Raw genomic sequence first — 21,272 nt, 5'->3', positions numbered from 1 at the left:
TAGGAGAACATCATGGGAAAGACATTGCTACTATCTGAATGTGCTTAATCTCCCTCAGATCCTAGACCACCTCACAATGATTGACAATAAGAACGAGTCTGAGCTGGAGGCCCATCTCTGCCGGATGATGAAGCACAGTATGGACCAGACTGGAAACAAGTCAGATAAGGAAACAGAAAAAGGAGCTTCTCGAATAGTGAGTGGCCTAACTTCCAAGGTGAAGGCTTAGAGACTGGTCTTATCATTCTCCTGTGGTGCTTAACTATTTCCATTTTAAAGTTTTAAACCGTAAATAATTGTATGTTTGGGGGTCACCAGCAAAGTTTTCTGTGGATTCAAAACATTGGTCTTTAGATAAATCCACTGTGTCTTTATTTAATTGGGGAGGAATAGACCAGTTTCTCCTTCATTAAGTGAGGGGAAAACCTGACTGAAGGCTCATCATGTCGATGCTTCTGCTGCAGACCTGCAGCACTGATGCCTCTCTCTGTGGAACATAGCAGTAAGGTCCAGATTGTGAGATATTTTTCTGGTAAGAGCTTATCATTGGCTCCTGCTTAATTCAAGTCTAACCAGCCCACCTTTGTGCCTCTCATTTCTCAGGATGAAAAGTCATCAAAGGCTAAAGTGAATGATTTCTTAGCAGAGATTTTTAAGAAGATTGGCTCCAAAGAGAACACTAAAGAGGTAAGAAGAAAAGAGTTTAGAGTAACTAGGGGATCTGCTTTGTGTAAAAGAGTACTAAGTACTTACATTCATCCCAACTTCCTCCTTTTTCTCGTTTATCAGGGCTTAGCAGAGTTGTATGAATATAAGAAGAAATATTCAGATGCTGATATTGAACCATTTTTGAAAAATTCCTCACAATTCTTTCAGAGTTATGTTGAAAGAGGTCTTCGGGTAATTGAGATGGAGAGGGAAGGCAAAGGCCGCATTCCCTCTTCAACAGGTATGAATGGTCTCCTTTAAGAGCTCCAGGAATAAGCTCAAATTAGCTCCCAGTTTGTAAACTAATAAGCTCTGGTATTCCCTCCCCCCAAAACTGCTCAATTTGCACTCTTCTCCTTCTTGGTCCCTCTAGTTTTTGATAGATCCAAAGCTTAGGGTCTTTCCTTCTCTTGTCAGGAAATGCTTTGGGCTGGACCTGGAAACCACATGTAGGATCTACCCAAACTTCTCCTTACTTTGTTTCTGCCACAGTGGTGCACACAATACTGCCTCTCACCTAGCACTGCATTCCTACCTTCCCCTACCACCCTGCCTCCCTACATTCATTTCCACATAGAGCATCAGAATGAGGCTTCTTGTTAATTTAGAAATATCTAGAGTACTAGAGTAAAAGCTCTCCCCATGTTGATACTTCTGAGACTTCACCTACTACACTGAAACTCCACCAATCTCCTTGTTTTTCCTGGAGCACACAGTGACCTTTGGTCCTTTGCTCTGGCTTTTGGGTTTTTTGTTTTGTTTGCCAGTCCTGGGGCTTGAACTTAGGGCCTGAGCACTGTCCCTGGCTTCTTTTTGCTCAAGGCTAGCACTCTACCACTTGAGCCACTGCGCCCCTTCTGGCTTTTCCTATATATGTGGTGCTGAGGAATCGAACCCAAGGCTTCAGTATACAAGGCAAGCACTCTACCACTAGGCCATATTCCCAGCCCCAAGAGAGATGTGTTTGTGTTGAAATAAAATGGGCATTCATGCCAGGTGCCAGTGGCTCTCGTCTGTAATCATAGCTACTCAGGAGGCTAAGATTTTAGGATCATGATTCAAACCAGCCAAAGCAGGAAAGTCTGTGAGACTCACCTTCAATAAACTACCCAAAAAGGTGGAAGCGGCACTGTGGCTCAAGTGGTGAGCACTAGCCTTAAGCAAAGAAGCTCAGGAACAGGGCCCAAGCCCAGAGGACTGAACCCAGGGGGGAAAAAATGGTGTTCTTGTTTTATTGTTCTAAGAATCAACCCAGGTACCCAGGGCCTCAATGCATGTAAACCAAGAACTATATCACTGAGTCCAAGTTAGTTATTTTTAAAATGCTGCATTTTATGATTATTCCCTCTCAGAAGTTAAGGACCTGAAATAGATTTTTTCTTTGTTGTTTTGGTTTTGTTATTGGTTTTCCTTCTCCTCCCAGAATATTGGTCTTTTTGACGAGGTTACAGATACCCTAACGCTAGACATCTCAGCATCTCTCTCTCCCTCATTGTGACCTCTTAGGGGTCATAGGGTTCCCATAGTTCTGAGCTCTTTGCTGCCCTTCAGTTATAAACTGGTCTAAATTTAATCTGAATCTTCTGCAGATTTAAGGTGCACAGGTATTTCAGTTGGGCTCTTCTAGTCTATTCTGGAGTAGCTCGGGTCTTTTGGATTACTCAAGTCATCCCTGTGATTTCTGGAATACCTTTTGCATAACCAAGGTGTAGTTGGACTGTCTACCTTACATTCTACCTGTCTACCAATCCTTGAAATTCTCTTGAAGTTTATCTTGTATATTTGAGAGCACCCTTTTATCACCAACTTCAGATAAACCCTTATTGATTGTTTTGGTTTTGAGCACAATGAAGAGCTTCCAGAGATTTTTTTTTTTTTTTTGCTTGCTTATTTGTTTGCTTTTGCTTCTAGAGATTAAGCCTAAGTCCTTGTGCTTTTTAGCATGTGCTTAGCTACTGGTTACACTACCAATCCTGAAAAGTTATTTTTTATTTTTATTTAGATGCTAGAGTTTGGAGCTGGAAAAGTGGCTTAGTGGAAGAGTATTTGCCTAGCATGCATGAGGCCCTCGGTTCATTTCCTTAGTACCACATAAACAACAATAAATAAAAATTAATTTATATACTAGGATTTTAATTCAGGGCCTCATGTTTACTAAGCAAGTAGTCTACCACTTGATCCATACTGGCTGTCCTTTCACCTTGTTCCAGATGGAGACTCACATATTTTGCCTGGAGCCAGGTTTGAACTGTGATCTCCTACCTAAGACATTCTGCATAGTTCAATTATAGGCATGCACTACCATTCCTATGAGATGAAGTCTTGGTAGCTTTTTTTTTGCCTGGGCTGGCCTTGAACTACAATCCTCCTAATTGCTGCCTTCTGAGTAGCTGGGATTATAGGTATGAGCCACTGTACCACTGGAAATTATTAATTGTTCTCAGTGGCAGATTAAGCAAAGCAGTCTGGAAATGTGGCATGTATATATGTGTGTGTATATACATACACACACACATATATGTATATATACATATATGTGTGTGTTCTGTTTACGTTTCCTCTCTAGGCATCTCCCCTCAGATGGAGGGCACATGTGTGCCTACCCCCCCTAGCACAGTGTCCTCCATTGGGAATGCTAATGGAGAAGAGGTGGGGCCATCTGTCTACCTGGAAAGGCTAAAAATCCTCCGACAGCGGTGTGGTCTGGACAACACAAAGGTACTCTTCCTCCCTTCTATGTGGGTCTGGAGGGCTGCAGATCAGGGGCTGGCTGGCCCCTATGGGAGCCGCTCAGCCCTAGTGCATCCCAGCCTGCCTCCCCTGAACTTAGGCGGTGTCTGTTTTTCTCTCACTAGCAAGATGATCGGCCTCCGCTGACCTCTTTGCTCTCCAAACCAGCAATTCCCCCAGTGGCCTCTTCCACAGACATGCTGCACAGCAAGCTCTCCCAGCTGCGAGAGTCACGGGAGCAGCACCAGCACTCAGCCCTGGATTCCAACCAGACCCACTGTGCCGGAACCCTGACTTCCTCCTCTTCAACCAACATCGACGACTTGAAAAAGAGACTGGAGAGAATAAAGAGCAGTCGCAAATGAAGCTGTCTATCCCCCAACCCTGCAGCTTTAGTTTACTAAACTAGAAGCCTTGTAGTGTGAAGTGGCCGCCGCAGGCCTAGCATCCATACACAGACTGGTCATAAGTATCCGGCGGTTGGGCGTGGACGGGAAGAGCGCGGGGCTCGGGCTGGACTGGCAGCGCGCTGCACTTCCACCCACACGGCATCACGCTGGCGCCGCCTCTGCTTCCACCTCTAGAAGACTGTTGCGGATTAGCTTAGTGTACAGACCGAAACAGCTGCCCTCAGCTCAGACTAGGTTCCACATCCTCCTCCTTGGTTTTCTTTTTAATTGCTCATTTGTAAAATTGTCCTAATCTTTCCTAGCTTTTAACTATTAGAAACTCTTTAATAGTTTCCTGTTGAGTTTGTGAGCTCTTCTCTCTGTAGCCCAGAAGGGTCACTGTATTCTGTATGAATGCATGGCATGAGACAACTAATTTAAGAGTCTTTTATAAATAAAGTTTGCATTAACTATACCCATTTCCCCAAGGGCTCCACATTTCATATTAGGGAGGGTTGGGCACGTCTTTGTGCCGCGCCACCCCCTTCCCTCATCTGGGGACTGCTGGATGCTCAGCCAATGGAGGAGTGCCTGCCTACTGAGCACTGCCTTCCCGGCTCCCACCCTCCAAGCCACATCACTCATTGCAGTGGGGGGACTCACTTTGCTGCCTTCCCCACGCAGTTCCTATCGAGGCAAGGAACTCTCACCTTTCCTCAGGCAAGGCCTTGGTTGACTTCCCCCAGTCTCCCAATCTTCTCTGTTGGTTCTGAGGAACCCCTGGGATCAGTTACTTACATGCGCAAATGGACATGAGATTGTGTTGGCTGGCCTCTCCAATGGTTCCCACCCTACAACTGGATCAGTGGGAGTTTAGTCCTTTGCTGCCCAGCTTGAGTCTCTCTGAAGATTCATCCTTGGGGTAAATTCCACAGGAACTCTGTCCACAGTGAGAAATATTCCTTAGAAGCAAGGAGTTCTGGGGCTGGGAATATGGCCTAGTGGTAAAGTGCTTGCCTCGTATACAAGAAGCCCTGGGTTTGATTCCTCAGCACCACATATATAGAAAAAGCCGGAAGTGGCGCTGTGGCTCAAGTGGTAGAGTGCTAGCCTTGAGCAAAAAGAAACCAGGGACAGTGAGTGCTCAGGCTCTGAATTCAAGCGGCAGGACTGACAAAAAAAAAAAAAACAGAAGAAGTTCTGGATGCAGGGGGAGGCTTTGACAATCATAAAGTTCCTAACAACTTTCACTTCTAGCCTACCTGCTATTCAGCTGGTGTTCAAGAAATGAAAGAGACATAAAACGAATCCTCTCTTTTTTTGTCCATCAAATGAATCTTCTCTTGGTTCCAGGCATCACTTTAAAGTGACCTCTACGGCCTGGGAATATGGCCTAGTGGTTAAAGTGCTTGCCTCATGTACATGAAGCCCTGGGTTTGATTCCCCAGCACCACATATATAGAAAATGGCCAGAAGTGGCGCTGTCGCTCAAGTAGCAGAGTGCTAGCCTTGAGCAAAAAAGAAACCAGGAACGGTGCTCAGGCCTTGAGTCCAAGCCCCAGGACTGGCAAAAAAATAAAGTGACCTCTAGGCTGCCCTAAGTTGACCTTGCTTTTCTCCCTTATAGGACTTCATGGGAAGAGGTAAGTGTTTGTGAGAAGATAGAATTCATTGCTATTCAAGGACAGATTTGGGCCACAGTATTTCCCACCCAGCAACTAGATTTGAATTCATCTGCATATCTCACATATTTGACTGCACTTGGGTCTAGAATTAGGAATGCTCATTGGAAACTCCAAGATCTCTCAAAGCTTGCAACACTGATGGTGATGTTGAGATGTGAGAATGTGTGTTCTTGTTTATAAAGCAGATTCTGGATGTTCTTTTTTTCAGTACTGACTGTGTGGTTGGCCACATCTATAATTACAGCACTTGGGAGACTAAAGCCAGCCAGGGCTACATAATCCATGAGACTCCACCTCCACAATTACCAGCAAAAAAAAGCCAGACTGGAGATGTGGCTCAAGTGGTAGAACCCAAGCCAAGTAAGCATGAGGCCCTGAGTTCAAACAGCAGTACTGCCAAGAAAAGAAGAGGTCCATTTTGCCCCAGAATCATAAATGTCCCAGCAGTGTTATGGCAGTCTAAAACTGAGGAACGTGATGGAGCTCTGTGGAGCTCTCTGTTCCACCCTGCTGAGCTCTGCCAATAATAGCCTTGAAGATGGCTGCCACAGGGCCCCCTTTACAGTCCTGCACCATGGGCTCTTCATTTGCCTAAAGCCTTTACAGAGTCATGTCAACACCCTCTGGCTTCTGTTCTGGAAAATCTCTGATAAACACTGATAGGGAAATTCTGGGAAACAACCACCCAGTTTTCCCACAGCATGCTTATAGGAGAAGAAAGGAGGTGGCTAACAGAGGACCTTTAACCATGCCAGGGTAGGTGCCCAGGCCAGTGGGCAGGCAGCACTGGGAGTCAAGCATCTCTCCCGGAGGGCATCCTGGGTGGGCAGTGGGCACTGAGTAGCTGGACCTTGTGTACATGCTGCAAAATACATAGGAACAGGCTCAGGCAGGACAGAAGGAGCCTGCTCTGTGCTTACCCCTTCTCTGCCTGGAGCCACACTCTGAACCTGAGTGGTGATGCCAGGACCCCACACCCTTCACCACTGTTGCCCATAGTACTCTCAGATGAAGGCATTTTAGAATGGAGCCTCTTGGGGGGGGGCATAAATTGGCCATTTCAACTATAGGAGGAAAGATGGAGGGGCTCCTAGGAAGGTTTGCCTGTCCTCTTGCCTCTCCTCCATTTCTGGGACAAGCTCCAAAGTGGGCCTGGCAACAGAGCAGCCAGTGCCTCGGTATCTTCTATATTCTGAGTCCTCCTTGGCCCTAGCTGTGTGACTTGGCAAATCCCTCTTGACTTACCTCACTTCTGAGGACAGCCCTATCTGTTGTGTGATATAAATGAGGTGCTCGGGCTGGGAATATGGCCTAGTGGCAAGAGCGCTTGCCTCGTATACCTGAAGCCCTGGGTTCGATTCCCCAGCACCACATATATAGAAAATGCCCAGAAGTGGCGCTGTGGCTCAAGTGGCAGAGTGCTAGCCTTGAGCAAAAAGAAGCCAAGGACAGTGCTCAGGCCCTGAGTCAAAGGCCCAGAACTGGCAAAAAAAAAAAAATGAGGTGCTCCACTAAAGCCTGGAAGGTGTTTCCCCCTCTCAGCTGGCCCAGTTTAGTGATGGTGGGTTCGTTCAAATCCAGCTGTCCAGCAGCATTCCTGGCTCTTGCTGAGCCCAGCCCAGAACCTGTGCACCAACAAACAGCACAGAGAGCTCCGAGGCTCATTGACGAAAGTCACTTTTAATGGGAACTAGAGTTTAAGAAACCACAAAAATAATTCTTTCACTGGATTGTCCTCTGTGATTTTTCCAGAAGCGGCCCTCTATCCATACCGCTCAGTGACCTTCTGTATCCATCTCTTCAAGCGGAACACGTGTGTGTAGAAGCCATATTTCCCATCCCGGTCACAGCCTTCTCCCCATGACACAATGCCTATTTGATACCAGCGCTGGTTAAAGGGGTTCTGAGGAAGAGAGATGACAATTCCAAAAGAGTTAAGTCCAAGGTCATATTGGCCTTACCCAGCCAGGCTACTGATTCTGAAGAGTCAGGTTTCCTTCTCACCCAACCCTCCCTACCCCTGTGAGCCAGATCTACCACAATGGCTTACCTTCATGACGAAGGGGCCCCCGCTGTCACCTTCACAGGCATCCCCTCGCTTCCCTTCATCAAGCTTGTAACCTTGAGAGAGAAGAGCAGAGCTAGGAAACCACTCCTCAGGAGTCACAACATCCAAATATCTCCCTCACCCTTCTCTTTGACCTCCAGTTCTTAGCGTATATCCCAAATCCAACCACTACTACCTCTGTCCAGGTCCCTTAACATGTCCCCCCACCCCCCCCCCAATTCTTTTTTTTTTTTTTTTTTGGCCAGTCCTGGGCCTTGGACTCAGGGCCTGAGCACTGTCCCTGGCTTCTTCCCGCTCAAGGCTAGCACTCTGCCACTTGAGCCACAGCGCCGCTTCTGGCCGTTTTCTGTATATGTGGTGCTGGGGATTCGAACCTAGGGCCTCGTGTATCCGAGGCAGGCACTCTTGCCACTAGGCTATATCCCCAGCCCCCACCCCCCCAATTCTTAAGTCTACTCTTTCTATCTCCAGTCCATTCTCCACCCAACAAGGAGAAGGACTCAAAAAGCATCTTTAGAGCCAGAAGCTGATGGCTTACACCTGTAATCCTGACTACTCAGGAAGCTGAGACCTGAGGATCCCAGTCCATAGCCAGCCCAGGCAGAAAAGCCCATGAGACTCCTATTAGCCAGCAAAAGCCAGAACGGGGGCTGGGAATGTGGCTTAGCGGTAGAGTGCTTGCCTAGCATGCATGAAGCCCTGGGTTCGATTCCTCAACACCACATATATAGAAAAAGCTGGAAGTGGTGCTGTGGCTTAAGTGGTAGAGTGCTAGCCTTGAGCAAAAAGAAGCCAGAGACAGTGCTCTGGCCCTGAGTTCAAGCCCCATGACTGGCAAAAAAAAAAAAAAAAAAAAAAAACCAAGAGCCAGAACGGGAAAAGTGGCCCAAGTAGCACTGGCCAAGAGGAAGAGCTAACTGAGATGACAAGACTGTATTCAAAACCCAGTACTGTCACATACACAAAAAAGGAGCTACAGCTCAAGATGTAGAGCAATGGCCGTGGTGGCAGAGTGCCTAGGAAACACAAGGCCCCGTTCAAATCCCAGTACTGCCCAAAATAAGAAATTAGAAAGCAACTTGGAGTTCCTGAAGGTAAGGAGTTTATCCAAAACTCCCACACAGACTCTACAGTGCAAAACAACTACAGCAAGAATATACACAAAACCATAGGCACAGCGTAACCAGGGTATAGGAACCTCCAAACATCAGTGTCATTTACTGTATTCAGTTGTATTCATAGCACCAAAAGGAATGTAAGCATAGGTTGAGAAAATATATCAGGTGAACTGAATTAGGAATTTTGTGAATAACCCCAGATTTACAAACAGATAAGTGTTGGCTGAAAAAACTGAAGCGTATTTTAATAAAACTGTGAAGCTTCAAAGATGACAATGGAAATCCTCAAGGGCAAAGAATTCTGCTGGCATCTTTTCTGTAACGGCATGCAAAGCATGAAACAAGCTGAATGCCTGTGGCTCATGCCTGTAATCCTCACTATTCAAGAGGATGAATTTGAAGGGTCCTGATTTGAAGCCAGAGAGGGCAAGAAAGCCTGCGAGACTCTTATTTCCAGTTAACCACCAAAAATCCAGAAATGGAATTGTAGTTCAAAGTGGTAGAGACCTAGCCTTGAGCATAAAAAGTTCAGGGAACAAGCCAGACACCAGTGGCTCACACCTGTAATCCTATCTACTCAAGAGGCTTAGATCTGAGGATTGTGGTTCAAAGCCAGCCCGAGCAGAAAACCTGTGAGACTCTTATCTCCAACTAACTACCAGAAAACCGGAGTGGTGCTGTGGCTCAAAGTGGTCGAGCAGAAGAGCTCAGAGACAGTGCCCAGGCCCAGAGTTCAAGCCCCACAACCAAAAAAAAATGTTCAGGGACAGCACTCAGGCCCTGAGTTCACACACACACACACACACAGACACACACACACACACACACACACACACACACACACGAAACACCAAAGCCATGTTCTTCAAAAAGTCAAAGAAAATATGCATGTAAAGGTGTGAAGACAAGGAATAGAATAAACGGGTAACTACAACTCAGAAAAGCCCACACCTGTGATGCTACTACAGTCTACCAGTAGACAAGCTTCTTGCCTCCAGGAGATGAATGGGATACTGCCGGTAAAAGGAGCAAGCAAGAGTCCTAATGAGTAGAAATAATGCAACGAAAAACAACTGGTAGGAGTTCAAAGGCATTATTGAAAGACTTTAAAGAAGCTTTCTGGGTGACTGGCTACCTCCAGGTTGCTGTCTTCTCTGTTTATCCACCTGCTGACACCAAATTCCTATCTTACAACATTTCAGTATAAAGTAGTTATGTTTATCAACTATATATGATTTTTAAATATTCTCTTTCCTCCTTTCATTTAGAGACAATTCACGTTTTTCAAAATAAAAAGATATGAGTACTCAAAAATAACAGGCTTGGGCTGGGGATATGGCCTAGTGGCAAGAGCGCTTGCCTCGCATACATGAAGCCCTGGGTTCGATTCCCCAGCACCACATATATAGAAAACGGCCAGAAGTGGCACTGTGGCTCAAGTGGCAGAGTGCTAGCCTTGAGCAAAAAGAAGCCAGGGACAGTGCTCAGGCCCTGAGTCCAAGCCCCAGGACTGGCAAAAATAAAAAATAAAAAAATAATAACAGGCTTGAAGCAGCAATATGAGGTCCACCTAGACCCTACTCCTCTCTGAACCTGCCAAGTTGGTCCCTACCTCAGAAAGCTTTGCACCTGCTGACTCCTCTGGAGCACATATCCTCTGCACATGCCTGCTTCACTCCTTCACTTCTCCAGTCTCTGTTCAAACATCACCTTCCGAGAGGGATCTTCTCAAACCATCTCTGGCTGCTTTATTTGGGTTATCCTGTCCTCCTGTACTGGCTCCTTTACCTGGCTTCAGTTTTCCTCAGAGCACTTAGCAAGAATGTTGTTCTAGAGCTCTTTACTGACATCCCTTCCTAGAAAATCTTCCTGGGGTTTGAACTCAGGCTCTGGATGCCGTCCCTGAGCTTCTTTACTCATGGCTGTTGCCCTTCCACTTGAGTAACATCCTCACATCTAGCTTTTTGATGATTATTTGGAGATAAGAGTCTCACAGAGGGACTGGGAATGTGGCTTAGCGGTAGAGTGCTTGCCTGGCATGCATGAAGCCCTGGGTTCAATTTCTCAGTACCACACAAACAGGAAAAAATGGAAGTGGCACTGTGGCTCAAGTGGTAGAGTGCTAGCCTTGAGCAAAAGAAGCTCAGGGACAGTGCCCAGGCCCTGAATTCAAGCCCTAGACTGGCAAGAGAGAGAGAGAGAGAGAGAGAGAGAGAGAGAGAGAGAGAGAGAGAGAGAGAGAGAGAGAGAGAGAGAGAGAGAGAGAGAGACTCTCAGACTTTCTTGCCTGTCTGTCCATCCTCAGATGTCACCCTCCTGAGTAGCTAGGATTACAAGCGTGAGCCTCCAGCACTGGAGGCTCAAACTATCTGTTTTGGTCCCTACTGTGAACTCTCAAATGCTGCTTGGGACATAGTAGGTATTTAAATAACTACCGAATGATTGAAAGAATGAACTGACCTCATGCCAACTACACCATCCCATTTAAATTACATGAATTCACGGTATGTATTCCAGTTTTTTTAGAAGAAACAGCCTCTAAGAGGTTGTGCAACTTGCCAGCATCGTCTGGCTTATAAGCACCTGCAGCTAGGAGCCGAGGTCTGTGCCTGGAACGTTTCTCACTCCTGCCATCCCTGCTCCCTGCCAATCCCCAGGCCCAGAAAGCACAGACTTGCCAGCACAGAACATGTTGTCAGTGATGCGGATCCGGGTGGAGGCCTTGCACACGGGCCGCTCCACGATGGGCAGGTTCACCACCTGCAGGACGCTGGGCTGCACCTCACTGATGCTAGTTGTCCACGTCTCCCTCAGGTTGCCCCAGCCTGTCACTCGCCCTTTGTGCCCAGCCTGGAACAACCTTTGAAGAAGGAAGAAGGATCTAGTGACAACCAAACCATCCAGGAGCTTCCTGGCCCTAACACCATTTCCCAGAGCCCAACATCTAAAACTCAGCCTGGTGCTTGTGCCTCACACCTGTAATCCTAGCCACGCACGAGGCTGAGATCTGAAGATCATGGTGTGAAACCAGCCCAGGCAGGAAAGTCTGTGGGGCTCCTGTTTCCAATTTGATATCCCCAAAAAGCCAGAAGCGGAGCTGTAGCTCAAGTGGTAGAGTTCTAGCCTTGAGCAAAAGAAAATGTTCAGGGACAGTACCCAGGACCCGAGTTCAGGCCCCAAGACCAGCACACACACACCCAAAATCCACACTCATCACCTGACTCATGTAATTGTAACCCCTTTGTATATCAATTTTTAAAACCTTATAAAATCTTAAAACACACACACACACACACACACACACACACTAAAACTCCAGGATGGGAGAGAACTTGTGAGTTCACTCCATGGAGGAACCTAGAAAGGAGGAAAACCTTCTGACTAGCCCAGAACAACTCGGCCCCAACCTGGTCACGGTGTCCTTGTCCGGCAGGCACACCGGGTGAATGTGGTCGGTGAAGGTGATGGGCTTCTTGAGCTTCAGCAGGGCAATGTCCCGGTCCAGGTTCTCCCTCCAGTTGTACCTGGGGTGGATGTAGATCTTCTCCAGCATGGAGATCTTTTCTACATTCCGCTCATACCTACAGAGACCCCAGCAGAGAAACCAAGAGACTAAAAACCCATGTTCTGAGAGCATGCACTGCACGTGGCAGCCAGTTCCCAAGAAAAGGAGTGAGCAGTGGGCTGCAGAGGGCACAAGACTGGCTTCTCCCTCAGCAGCCCCTCCCTGTCCCATAGTGCCTTCTTAGTCCTAACCCGCGCACCGTGCTGGCATCAGACCTGCCAGGCAGACACGGATGGGCACAGGCTGGCTGCACTGGCCAATCACAATATATTTTTTTCTTTTGCCAGTCAAGGGTCTTGAACTTGACCTAGAGGTTGTTTCTGAGCTCTTTCACTCAAGTCTAGAACTCTACCACTTTGAGCTACAGTGCCACTTTTTTTTTTTGGCCAGTCCTGGGCCTTGGACTCAGGGCCTGAGCACTGTCCCTGGCTTCTTTTTGCTCAAGGCTAGCACTCTACCACCTGAGCCACGGCGCCACTTCTGGCCATTTTCTGTATATGTGGTGCTGGGGAATTGAACCTAGGACCTAATGTATACGAGGCGAGCACCCTTGCCACTAGGCCATATCCCCAGCCCCTTACAGTGCCACTTCTGATTTTCTGGTGGCTCATTGGAGATAGGAGTCTCATGGGCTTTCCTGCCTGGGCTGGCTTAGAGCTGCGATCCTCAGATCCCAGCCTCCTGAGTAGCTAGGATGACAGGCCTGAGCCACCAGCACCCGGCACCAGTCACTATTTTGAAGAGACTCCCATTCCAGTCCCACATCCTGATGATGGGAGCAGAGCTGAGGATACAGCAGGATTTCACTCTGTTCCAAGCTCCCTCAGGGTATGTCCTAGTGGGGACAGCTGGGGGTGTACAGAAACCCCACGCAGCCCAGCCCAGATCCACCAGAAACCCTCATGGGTGCACTCAGGCCGGGCCCCACACCCACCGGCCACACAGCTCCACACCTGGTACGGGAGTGCTTGCCGATGCGCACCAGAACATCATTCTCAGTGAAGTTCTTGTCCCAGGGTGGGTACAGGAGGCAGTGGGCAGCTGTGAGGACCCAGCAGTCACTGATGAGGCTGGCCCCACACAGGAGCTCCTGGGGACTCTTTCGGAAAAGCATCACCTGCCTGGGAAAGGGGAGCAGGAGTCGTTGTGAGCTGGGGCATGGCCCTTTGGCAGCCCTACAAGTAGAAAGAAGTCCTGGGTTCGTAGCTCAGCTGGAGGGAGGTGGGAGGAGGAAGTAGGATGCTCAGCCAGAGCCAATGAGGACAGAGGCTCCTGCTGAGCTGCGGTGCGGCAGCCTGTAGCCTAGGACGCACCAGGGAGCGATGCCAATCTCAGCTTCTGAGCCGCCCACAATGCGCCCCTCGATGTAAGAATCCAGAAGCTCCGATTCCGTTTGGTCTTGCAACGACTTCTTCTCAAACAGAGGCCGCAGGCCACAGTCTGCAGAGCGAGCCAGGTCATGAGGGGACGATCCCCGGCCACCAACCCCAGGCCCCAGCACTCGGCCGCAGCAGCAGAGGCCTCACCTGCCTCCCCTGCTCCAAACGTGGTCTCATCAAAGAAGGTCTGGAACTCCTCGGTCGTAGTGCGCCCTGAGATGGCCACGTCTCCATCCTCGCCGGCCTCCTCTTCCACTGCCTCATCTGTAAGGGCCAAGACACTGGCTGGGGCTCAGCTAGGCTGGGCCATTCCTTACCCAGACCTTAGTTCTGCCAGCCTTGGAGGGCACCTGGTCCTGGGGTTAGCACATACCCCTGGGCCACTAGGTCACCACCTACCAGAGCCGCAATACGTTCATCTGTAAAATGGGGCTAGGATCTTCCCCTGCTGAGTTTCTCTAAGGCTACAGTGCAGTGACCCCCCCCCACCAATTGCATATTCTGAAAGGGTTTTTTTAGGGGGTGGGGGAAACCAGCATAACTCTTCTTATCTTCCCCTCACCCCCAGATTTGCCCTCTTCCTGCCCACTCACCACAGTAGTGGAGGTCACAGTACTCAAAGTCGCCAGGCTGGTTTGCCACGTAGCACCAGGCACCCTCCTGGTCTCCATCGGGGTTTCGGCAGAAGTTTCCCTCCAGCTTCACCTCTGGCTTGAAGTCCTGGTCCTTGCTCAGGGCCCTGGCCTCTTCACTGGCCCAGGCCAGGCAGGGGGTTCCCAGGGCTGTTACTGCCAGCTGCCCCTGGTACTGCTGGCCACGCTCAGGGACACACTGGTCCAGTGCAGTGTCCATGTTCACCTTGGAGCCCCCAGCGCGGGGAATCACCTTCACAGTGGTCTCTCCCTCCTGGCCTGTGGTGTTGGGGTGGGGGGTGGAGGAAGCAGATGATGGAGTGGATCAGTCCACACAGGACTATTTGAATGCCTGTTTTCATGACCTCAGGCAGCAAACCTCATTGAGCTTCAGTTTCTGCCTTTCAACAGGTTTGCTCAGGCCTATTTTGCAGGATTGAGGGGATAAAATACATCACATAAATATGTAGCAAAAATAAACTAAAAATGGTGATCATCAGGTAGCCTTCCAGGCTGTCACCTGTTGACAGTAGTTCCTAGGAGTAGTTTCTGGTTTTTGTTGTGTTTGTTGGTTTCTGCTGGCACTAGAGCTTGAGTTCAGGGCCTCACTCTGTCCCTTAACCTTTTTGCTCAAGCCTGGTTTTGCTGTTTGTCTGGAAATAAGAATCTCAGCTTTATCTGCCCAAGCTAGCTTTGAGCTGGGATCCTCAGATCTCAGCCTCCCCAGTAGATAGGATTAAAGGCAGGAGCCAGTAGCAACTGACTTGGTTTGGTTTTTGTGTCTTGTTTTGTTTTTTGCCAGTCCTGGGGTTTGAACTCAGAGCCTGAACATTGTCCCTGGCTTCTTTTTGCTCAAGGCTAGCACTCTGCCACTTGAGCCACAGCGCCACTTTTGGCTTGTTTCTATATATGTGGTTCTGAGGAATCAAACCCAGGGCTCCATGTATACAAAGCGAGCACTTTACCACTAGGCCATATTCCCAGCCCGGTTTGGTTTTTGAAGGAAACTATTTTTATGGGGCTCGGAAAAGGCTGGGTGACTGAAGCCTATTCAGTGTGTCTATTTACCATGCCTGTGATGTATTTGTCATCAGTGTGTGTGGCGAGGACTGGCATCCAAAAGGTAGCTATTTCTTTTACAGTAAGTGGTAATGTATTTACCTTAAAACCAATTTCAGGATGGAGCAATGGGTCCAGAAGGGGTTCAGAGAGAATAAAGAATAGAATGTGTGTTTCGTGGGTTAAATAATGGAGACGGATTCCTTGCCCCTGCTTACATCCACATCTTTTCCTTGTGATTTTTACAGAAAGGGAGTATTTCACATCTTGACTTTGGCTTTGATCATGTAACTTGCTCCAGCCAATGGAGTGTAAGCAGGACTGACAGTGTTTCTACTTAACATTTTGGGCAGATGCCATCAGCCTGGGAAGAGCTTCCTCATGGATTTGCAGCCTTCCAGCCTCCACCCCAGTGTGGGTGTAACTGGAGCAGATCTGAGCCCACAGAAGCCAAGCGCTGCTGGACCTGTTACCCACAGCCAAACACCGAATGTGGCCCAGTCATGTGCCTATGACCCCATAGGCACTGGCAAACATGGCTGCGAGTAGCTAAGAGGAGATGTAAGAGATTAGCTTATTGGTGCCTCCCTGACATGTTGCCTGCCTACTCTGTTTCCTAATGTTGCTAGTGGCTCTAGTTGAGTAAGACACAGGAAAGAATGTGAAATGCCTGTGGAGCGGAAGCTGTATGAGGCTTGCCCTATGGTGCTCAGAAAAGGACATGTGGACTGAAGTGGTCAATGGGGGCTTCCAGGAAGAGAGGACCTTAATAGGACAGAATGGGGGTCTGGAATGAGGTGCAATTGGAAGCAAAAAGAAGTTAATATTAGGAAGGAAAGGAGGAGCTCCAGGCAGCTCACTCATGTCTCCTGGATCCCCTGGCTAGCAGGCCCATTGAGCTCTGAAGGTGGCAAGGATCTTGAAGCCCAGCCCAGGTTGCCAGACCCCACAATGGCCATGGACCCCCTCATCACTCCAGCTCACCACAGATGGGGACACTGCATTCCTCCCTGCGCACAGTGGGGTCCGTGGTGTAGCACCAGGGACCAAGGGTGCTGCCATCTGGATTGCGGCAGAAATTCTCCTGCAGTTCAGCCCCAGGGTGGGTGACAGAGTTGATGCTGCAAAAAGATATTGTTCAGCCAGAGCCTGTGTTACCCAGCTGTCCTTGCTCTCATCAAACCCACTGCTGGGCAGGCCTGCCCACCACCACTCACTCAGGCTTGTGTGGGTAGCGACTATTCCAGAGTTGGCATTCAGTGCCAGACCGAGTGACGTTCACAGTCCCTCGATAGTTCACTCCCAGATCCTTGGCACAGTGACCTGCATGGAGCGAGCCTGGGTCAGCATTAACTCCTCAGGATCGGCCCCTCCCCCCACCCCACTCCAGCAAAACTCACTCCACCATCTCTAACCTGCACGTATTCTACTCCTCCTTGGCACCCAGTGGCAGTGGCCAGATATTCCCAGTGCCCACCATATACAACCCAATGACAGGCCCTGTGCCAGGTGCTAGGTGCCTGCCTTCGTGGATTCCTCATGGCTGCTTTTCTGTTTTAGCTTGCTTGCTTTTTGTTTTGGCTCCTTGAGCCCCAAGGCTTTTGAAAACACTGTATTCTCTGCTTGGAATGCGCTGAGATTTGTTCATCATGCTCTCCCACAAGGCCAGGGAAACTCTGCTTCCAGGAAGGTTTTTCTGAGTTTGCTGTTTTGTTTTGTTTTGTTTTTTGCCAGTCCTGGGCCTTGGACTCAGGGCCTGAGCACTGTCCCTGGCTTCTTTTTGCTCAAGGCTAGCACTCTGCCACTTGAGCCACAGCACCACTTCTGGCCATTTTCTGTATATGTGTTGCTGGGGAATTGAACCCAGGCCCTCATGTATACGAGGCAAACACTCTTGCCACTAGGCCATATCCCCAGACCCCTAGTGGGTTCTTGGCACCTGGAGAACTTTCCTAGTAATCACTTTCATGTTTTTGGTCTTCCTTTCCTCAAGATGGTAAATGCCTTGAAAGTGAAAACTATTCAACACTGTAAAAAAGAAAAAATTCCCAGCATCTGCCAGGCAAGGAGGGATAATCTCAGCACTCAGGGGGCTGAAGTAGGAGACTCTGGCTGGCCTGGGCTATGTAGCTAGACTCTATCTCAAAAATAAATAAATAAATACTAATCCATTTGTTTTAAAGAAATTAAACTATGGCCAGTGACTAACACATTCCCTAAGTGGGCAAAGCATGCTGCACACTAAAGATGCATTCAGAATGCTGCGGAGGACAGAGCAGCTCCCTGAGGCTCAGAGCAGGGGGTGGATCAAGCTAGTCCTTGAAGGACAGAGGCAGGGGTAACTGCTCCAGGGAGGGACTGTGCTAGCAAAGGCCAAGAAGTAGAAACATCTGCCCATGTTGGTAGATCAGCTCACTGTCAAAGTGTGTGTTGTGAAGAAAACCATGAGTCTTGAGTTTGGTACAGCAGGAGCTAAGAGAAGCTAAGGATAGACCTAAAGATTTTGCCATGTTTTATTCTGTGGGTGATGAGGAGCCATTGAAAGTTTTATTGAAGGAATGTGCCATGCTCAGAGCTCTGATTAGATAGAGGTAAAGGAGAATGAGGCCTTAAAGATGAGTTCCTTATCCAGTCATTCCTTTTTCCTCCAACAAACCACTAGACACAGAGTCACATGGAAAGGCCTTCCCCCCAGGGGCAGAAAGGCAATGTTAGGGGCTGGAGATGGCCAGCAGGGCCACCATCCCCAATCCACCCCCTTCTCTTCCCTGGACTTTCCCCACATCCTGTCACATCTCACCTTCCATACATTCCGTGAAAATCTCCCGAGTTGTCCTCACTGAATCACAAGCTGGAAAAGACCAGAAACACCTTTGGGATTGGTGGAGGGATAGGATGGGCAGAGTAAAATGAGACGATGGAAACAGAGAGAAAGACTATGGGCTGCTGAGAAGGAGGGAAGGAGTAAGAAGGAAGGATGGAAAAAAGGAAGGAAAATGAGAGGGAGGAAAGGAAGGAAGGAAGGAAGGAAGGAAGGAAGGGGGGGAACATGAATTCGGGCAGTACCTCTGGGAGAGAATATTCTCTAGCTGGAACGCCCAGGCCTCCCTTCCTGGGGCAAACCCGGCCTGGTACTCACCTGTGTACTTGGCCCAAAAGATATCCTGAAAAGCAAGGTCTGGGGGTGAGACGAAAGCAGACACCCTCCCTGACCCCGCTCACACAGAGAAGGGCTCTGGGGAGGTACAGGCCCAGCCTCCGGCATTTGACACAAGGAGAGGATGAATGAGGGCAACACAAGACTGAACAGGCCTCCCCCAGCTATAGGGTAGACAGGAGGAGAGAAGGCCATGGGGCTGCCCAGAGCCCATGGACTTTGAGGCCTTGAGTCCAGGGCTCCTGGCCTCACCAACCCACATACCCCACTTCCGAATCATGGCATAGACGGGTAAAAAGCCTTTGTCCAAGGCCAGGTACCCCCAGGGAGCCCCACTGTGACTTGATGCTGAAGGCTGCAGTCTCATGATTGCATGAGCCTCATCGAGGCCTGGAGTCATGATACCTTCCAGGTATTGGGAGCCCCAAGAGAAGCTGAGGGTGCCCCAGTGAAATGGAGCCCAGGCCCGAAGACATCACCACAGCAAGTAGCTGAGATGCTGCTGCTTCTTGCCTCCCGGGAGGGGCCCACACCCTGGCTCCCTCCCCAGGATCAGGCCGGTGGCTCACCGTGGCGCTGGTGGACTCCAGCGCCTCGAAGGCCTCCTCGTAGCTGCACTGCTCCTCCACGCACTCCCGCTCCAGGTTGCCCTTGCGCATCTCCTCCAGGAAGCCGGTGTTGGCTCTGCGAACCCGCTGGAGCAGCGCCAGTGCGTGCTGAGGGGCCAGGAACACTGGGGTAGGAGGGGCAGGGGGCTGTCACTCCAGGGATCTGGGTGGCATTGGCTATCCTGGGCCAGGAACCAAGCCTGGCCTGGCCCTACTGGCTTCTATGAAGAGATGTCTGGGATGCGGAACTATCCAGAAGGAGGCTAAACATAGCTCGCTTCCTCCCTCTTGTCATTGGTCGCCCCTGCCCACTCAGCACTGAAAGAAGCAGCCACCTTCCTCACAGCCCTGAGCACCTGACTCCTTCCTGAAGCTGGACTCTGGCCTGAGGCCTACCTAGGGACCAGCCTTGTAACCCCCAGCCCAAGGGCTCAGCCTGCAGCCCTCCATGCCTGCCTTAGCTCCCAAGCAATCTCTTACCATGCTGGCCGTGCACAAGGGTAAACAGGGCAGCCAGGGCCAGGTAGCCAGGTAGCCGCAGGCCTCCGACGTGCGCCATAATGTGTCGGCTCCTGCGATCTGAAGGACTGTCCTGATCCCTCTGGGTTAATGTTGAACCAGTATGAAGAAATCGGTGGCGAGGGAGAGGTCAGCGGGTCAGGGCCGTGGGGACAAGTGGATAAGATCATCCTCTGGCCCACCCCCGCCATCCGGAAAGACAGACTTGCCTGGACCAGGAATGGATGGTTTCTGGTGGGCAGGGGAGGCACAGAGAAAAAAGCCATCACCTACCCCCTTTTCCCTGACGCCTATGTGAGCATGGGTTAGCACAGCCACAAGCCCTTCCCTTCCCCTGGCTCCTTCCAACCTCAGCACTGGTGGTGGTTTGATTGTCTGTGGCCTGAGTTTTCTTATCTGTACAGTGGGAAGGATACTTTGCTATGAGATTATAGAAGCCTAGAAGTATAGTGTTTAATAGATTTACCAAATACTGGTGGCTCATGCCTGTAATCTTAGTTCCTTAGGAGGCTGATCTGAAGACCAAGGCAATCCAAGCAGAAAAGCCTTTGGGGGCTGGGGATATGGCCTAGTAGCAAGAGTGCTTGCCTCGTATACATGAAGCCCTAGGTTCGATTCCTCAGCACCACATATATAGAAAAGGCCAGAAGTGGTGCTGTGGCTCAAGTTGGTAGAGTGCTATCCCTGAGCAAAAAAGAAGCCAGAGATAGTGCTAGACCCTGAGTTCAGCCCCAGGACTGGCAAAAAAACCCAACAAAAAACCCCAAAAAACAAAGAGTTGGGCTGGGAATATGGCGTAGTGGCAAGAGTGCTTGCTTCCTATACATGAAGCCCTGGGTTCGGTTCCTCAGCACCACATATATAGAAAATGGCCAGAAGTGGCGCTGTGGCTCAAGTGGCAGAGTGCTAGCCTTGAGCATAAAGAAGCCAGGGACAGTGCTCAGGCCCTGAGTTCAAGGCCCAGGACTGGCCAAAAAAAAAAAAAAAAAAAAAAGAAATAAAAGGCTTGGACTCTTATCTCCAATTAACCAGCAAAAAACCAGAAGAGGAGGTGTGGCTCAAAGTGGTAGAGTGCCAGCCTCCAGCAAACAAACCTTAGGAGAATACCCAGGCCCAGAAATCAAGCCCCAGTACTGACACACACAAAGCAGTAAATCTATGTATTATAATTACTGCAATTACAATAAAGTATTGCAATTATTGTAACCACGATGTACATATGAGGAATAGACAGGAGTGTGGCCAGATGCAAGGTTCCACCTCATTCTCCAATGCTGGGGAGATAGCAATTGGCCTCAAATTGCCCCAAACTCTCAGCTACTGGAGGTAGGTCCTCTTTCTCTCTCTTCCTGGCCAGGGTGCTGAGGGGTGTGTTTGTATGTGGTAGCTGCTTGGAAGGGAGAGCCAAGGCCTCCTTGGACCTTCTGTTGATCATCTCCCATCACCTGCATCAGAACAAAGGCCAGTCCACTTCTCTAGGTCTCCTGGGCACACGGCTTCTCATCCACTTGTCTGCACTGGGCCAGCTGAGGGGCGCTTCTGGTCCAACACAGCTCTGGAGCCCAGCCTACCCCTGTCCCTCCCCTATTTCCTGTTTGCAGGGTAAATATTAGGCCTGAGTCTAAGTGGAACAGAGGGACAAAGAGCAGGAACAC

At 49.4% G+C, this 21,272-nt stretch overlaps 2 protein-coding genes across 5 annotated transcripts in view; one reads left to right on the top strand and one right to left on the bottom strand.

Moving 5' to 3' along the window:
* The window catches only part of Ckap5 (cytoskeleton associated protein 5), a 96,262-nt gene extending 91,960 nt beyond the window's left edge, over positions 1–4,302 (top strand). For 3 of the 4 annotated variants that reach the window (XM_048361483.1, XM_048361485.1, XM_048361484.1), the window contains exons 40-44: positions 59–196; positions 604–687; positions 790–949; positions 3,275–3,426; positions 3,564–4,302. In XM_048361483.1, the coding sequence (XP_048217440.1) occupies positions 59–196; positions 604–687; positions 790–949; positions 3,275–3,426; positions 3,564–3,803 (774 nt within the window). In that variant the 3' untranslated portion in view covers positions 3,804–4,302. The remainder of the gene's footprint in view (positions 1–58; positions 197–603; positions 688–789; positions 950–3,274; positions 3,427–3,563) is intronic. The other variant, XM_048361486.1, reaches the window with a different exon arrangement.
* A 2,871-nt stretch (positions 4,303–7,173) lies between these two features.
* On the bottom strand, positions 7,174–20,140 carry F2 (coagulation factor II, thrombin). Its single transcript, XM_048360828.1, has 14 exons — positions 19,579–20,140; positions 19,060–19,223; positions 18,473–18,497; positions 18,134–18,184; positions 16,551–16,656; positions 16,318–16,454; positions 14,236–14,553; positions 13,790–13,906; positions 13,577–13,703; positions 13,217–13,384; positions 12,106–12,279; positions 11,377–11,558; positions 7,563–7,633; positions 7,174–7,415 (listed from the first exon to the last, which is right to left on the bottom strand). The coding sequence occupies exons 1-14, from the start codon at positions 19,655–19,657 to the stop codon at positions 7,275–7,277; spliced, it is 1,860 nt and encodes a 619-aa protein (XP_048216785.1). The 5' UTR covers positions 19,658–20,140; the 3' UTR covers positions 7,174–7,274.
* Positions 20,141–21,272: the final 1,132 nt, after the last annotated feature.

The sequence above is a fragment of the Perognathus longimembris genome, chromosome 13 (assembly GCF_023159225.1).
Source record: "Perognathus longimembris pacificus isolate PPM17 chromosome 13, ASM2315922v1, whole genome shotgun sequence".
Classification (NCBI taxonomy): Eukaryota; Metazoa; Chordata; class Mammalia; order Rodentia; family Heteromyidae; genus Perognathus; species Perognathus longimembris.
The sequence above is the reverse complement of the archived record's forward strand: the minus strand, read 5'-3'. Positions and strand labels throughout refer to the sequence as shown.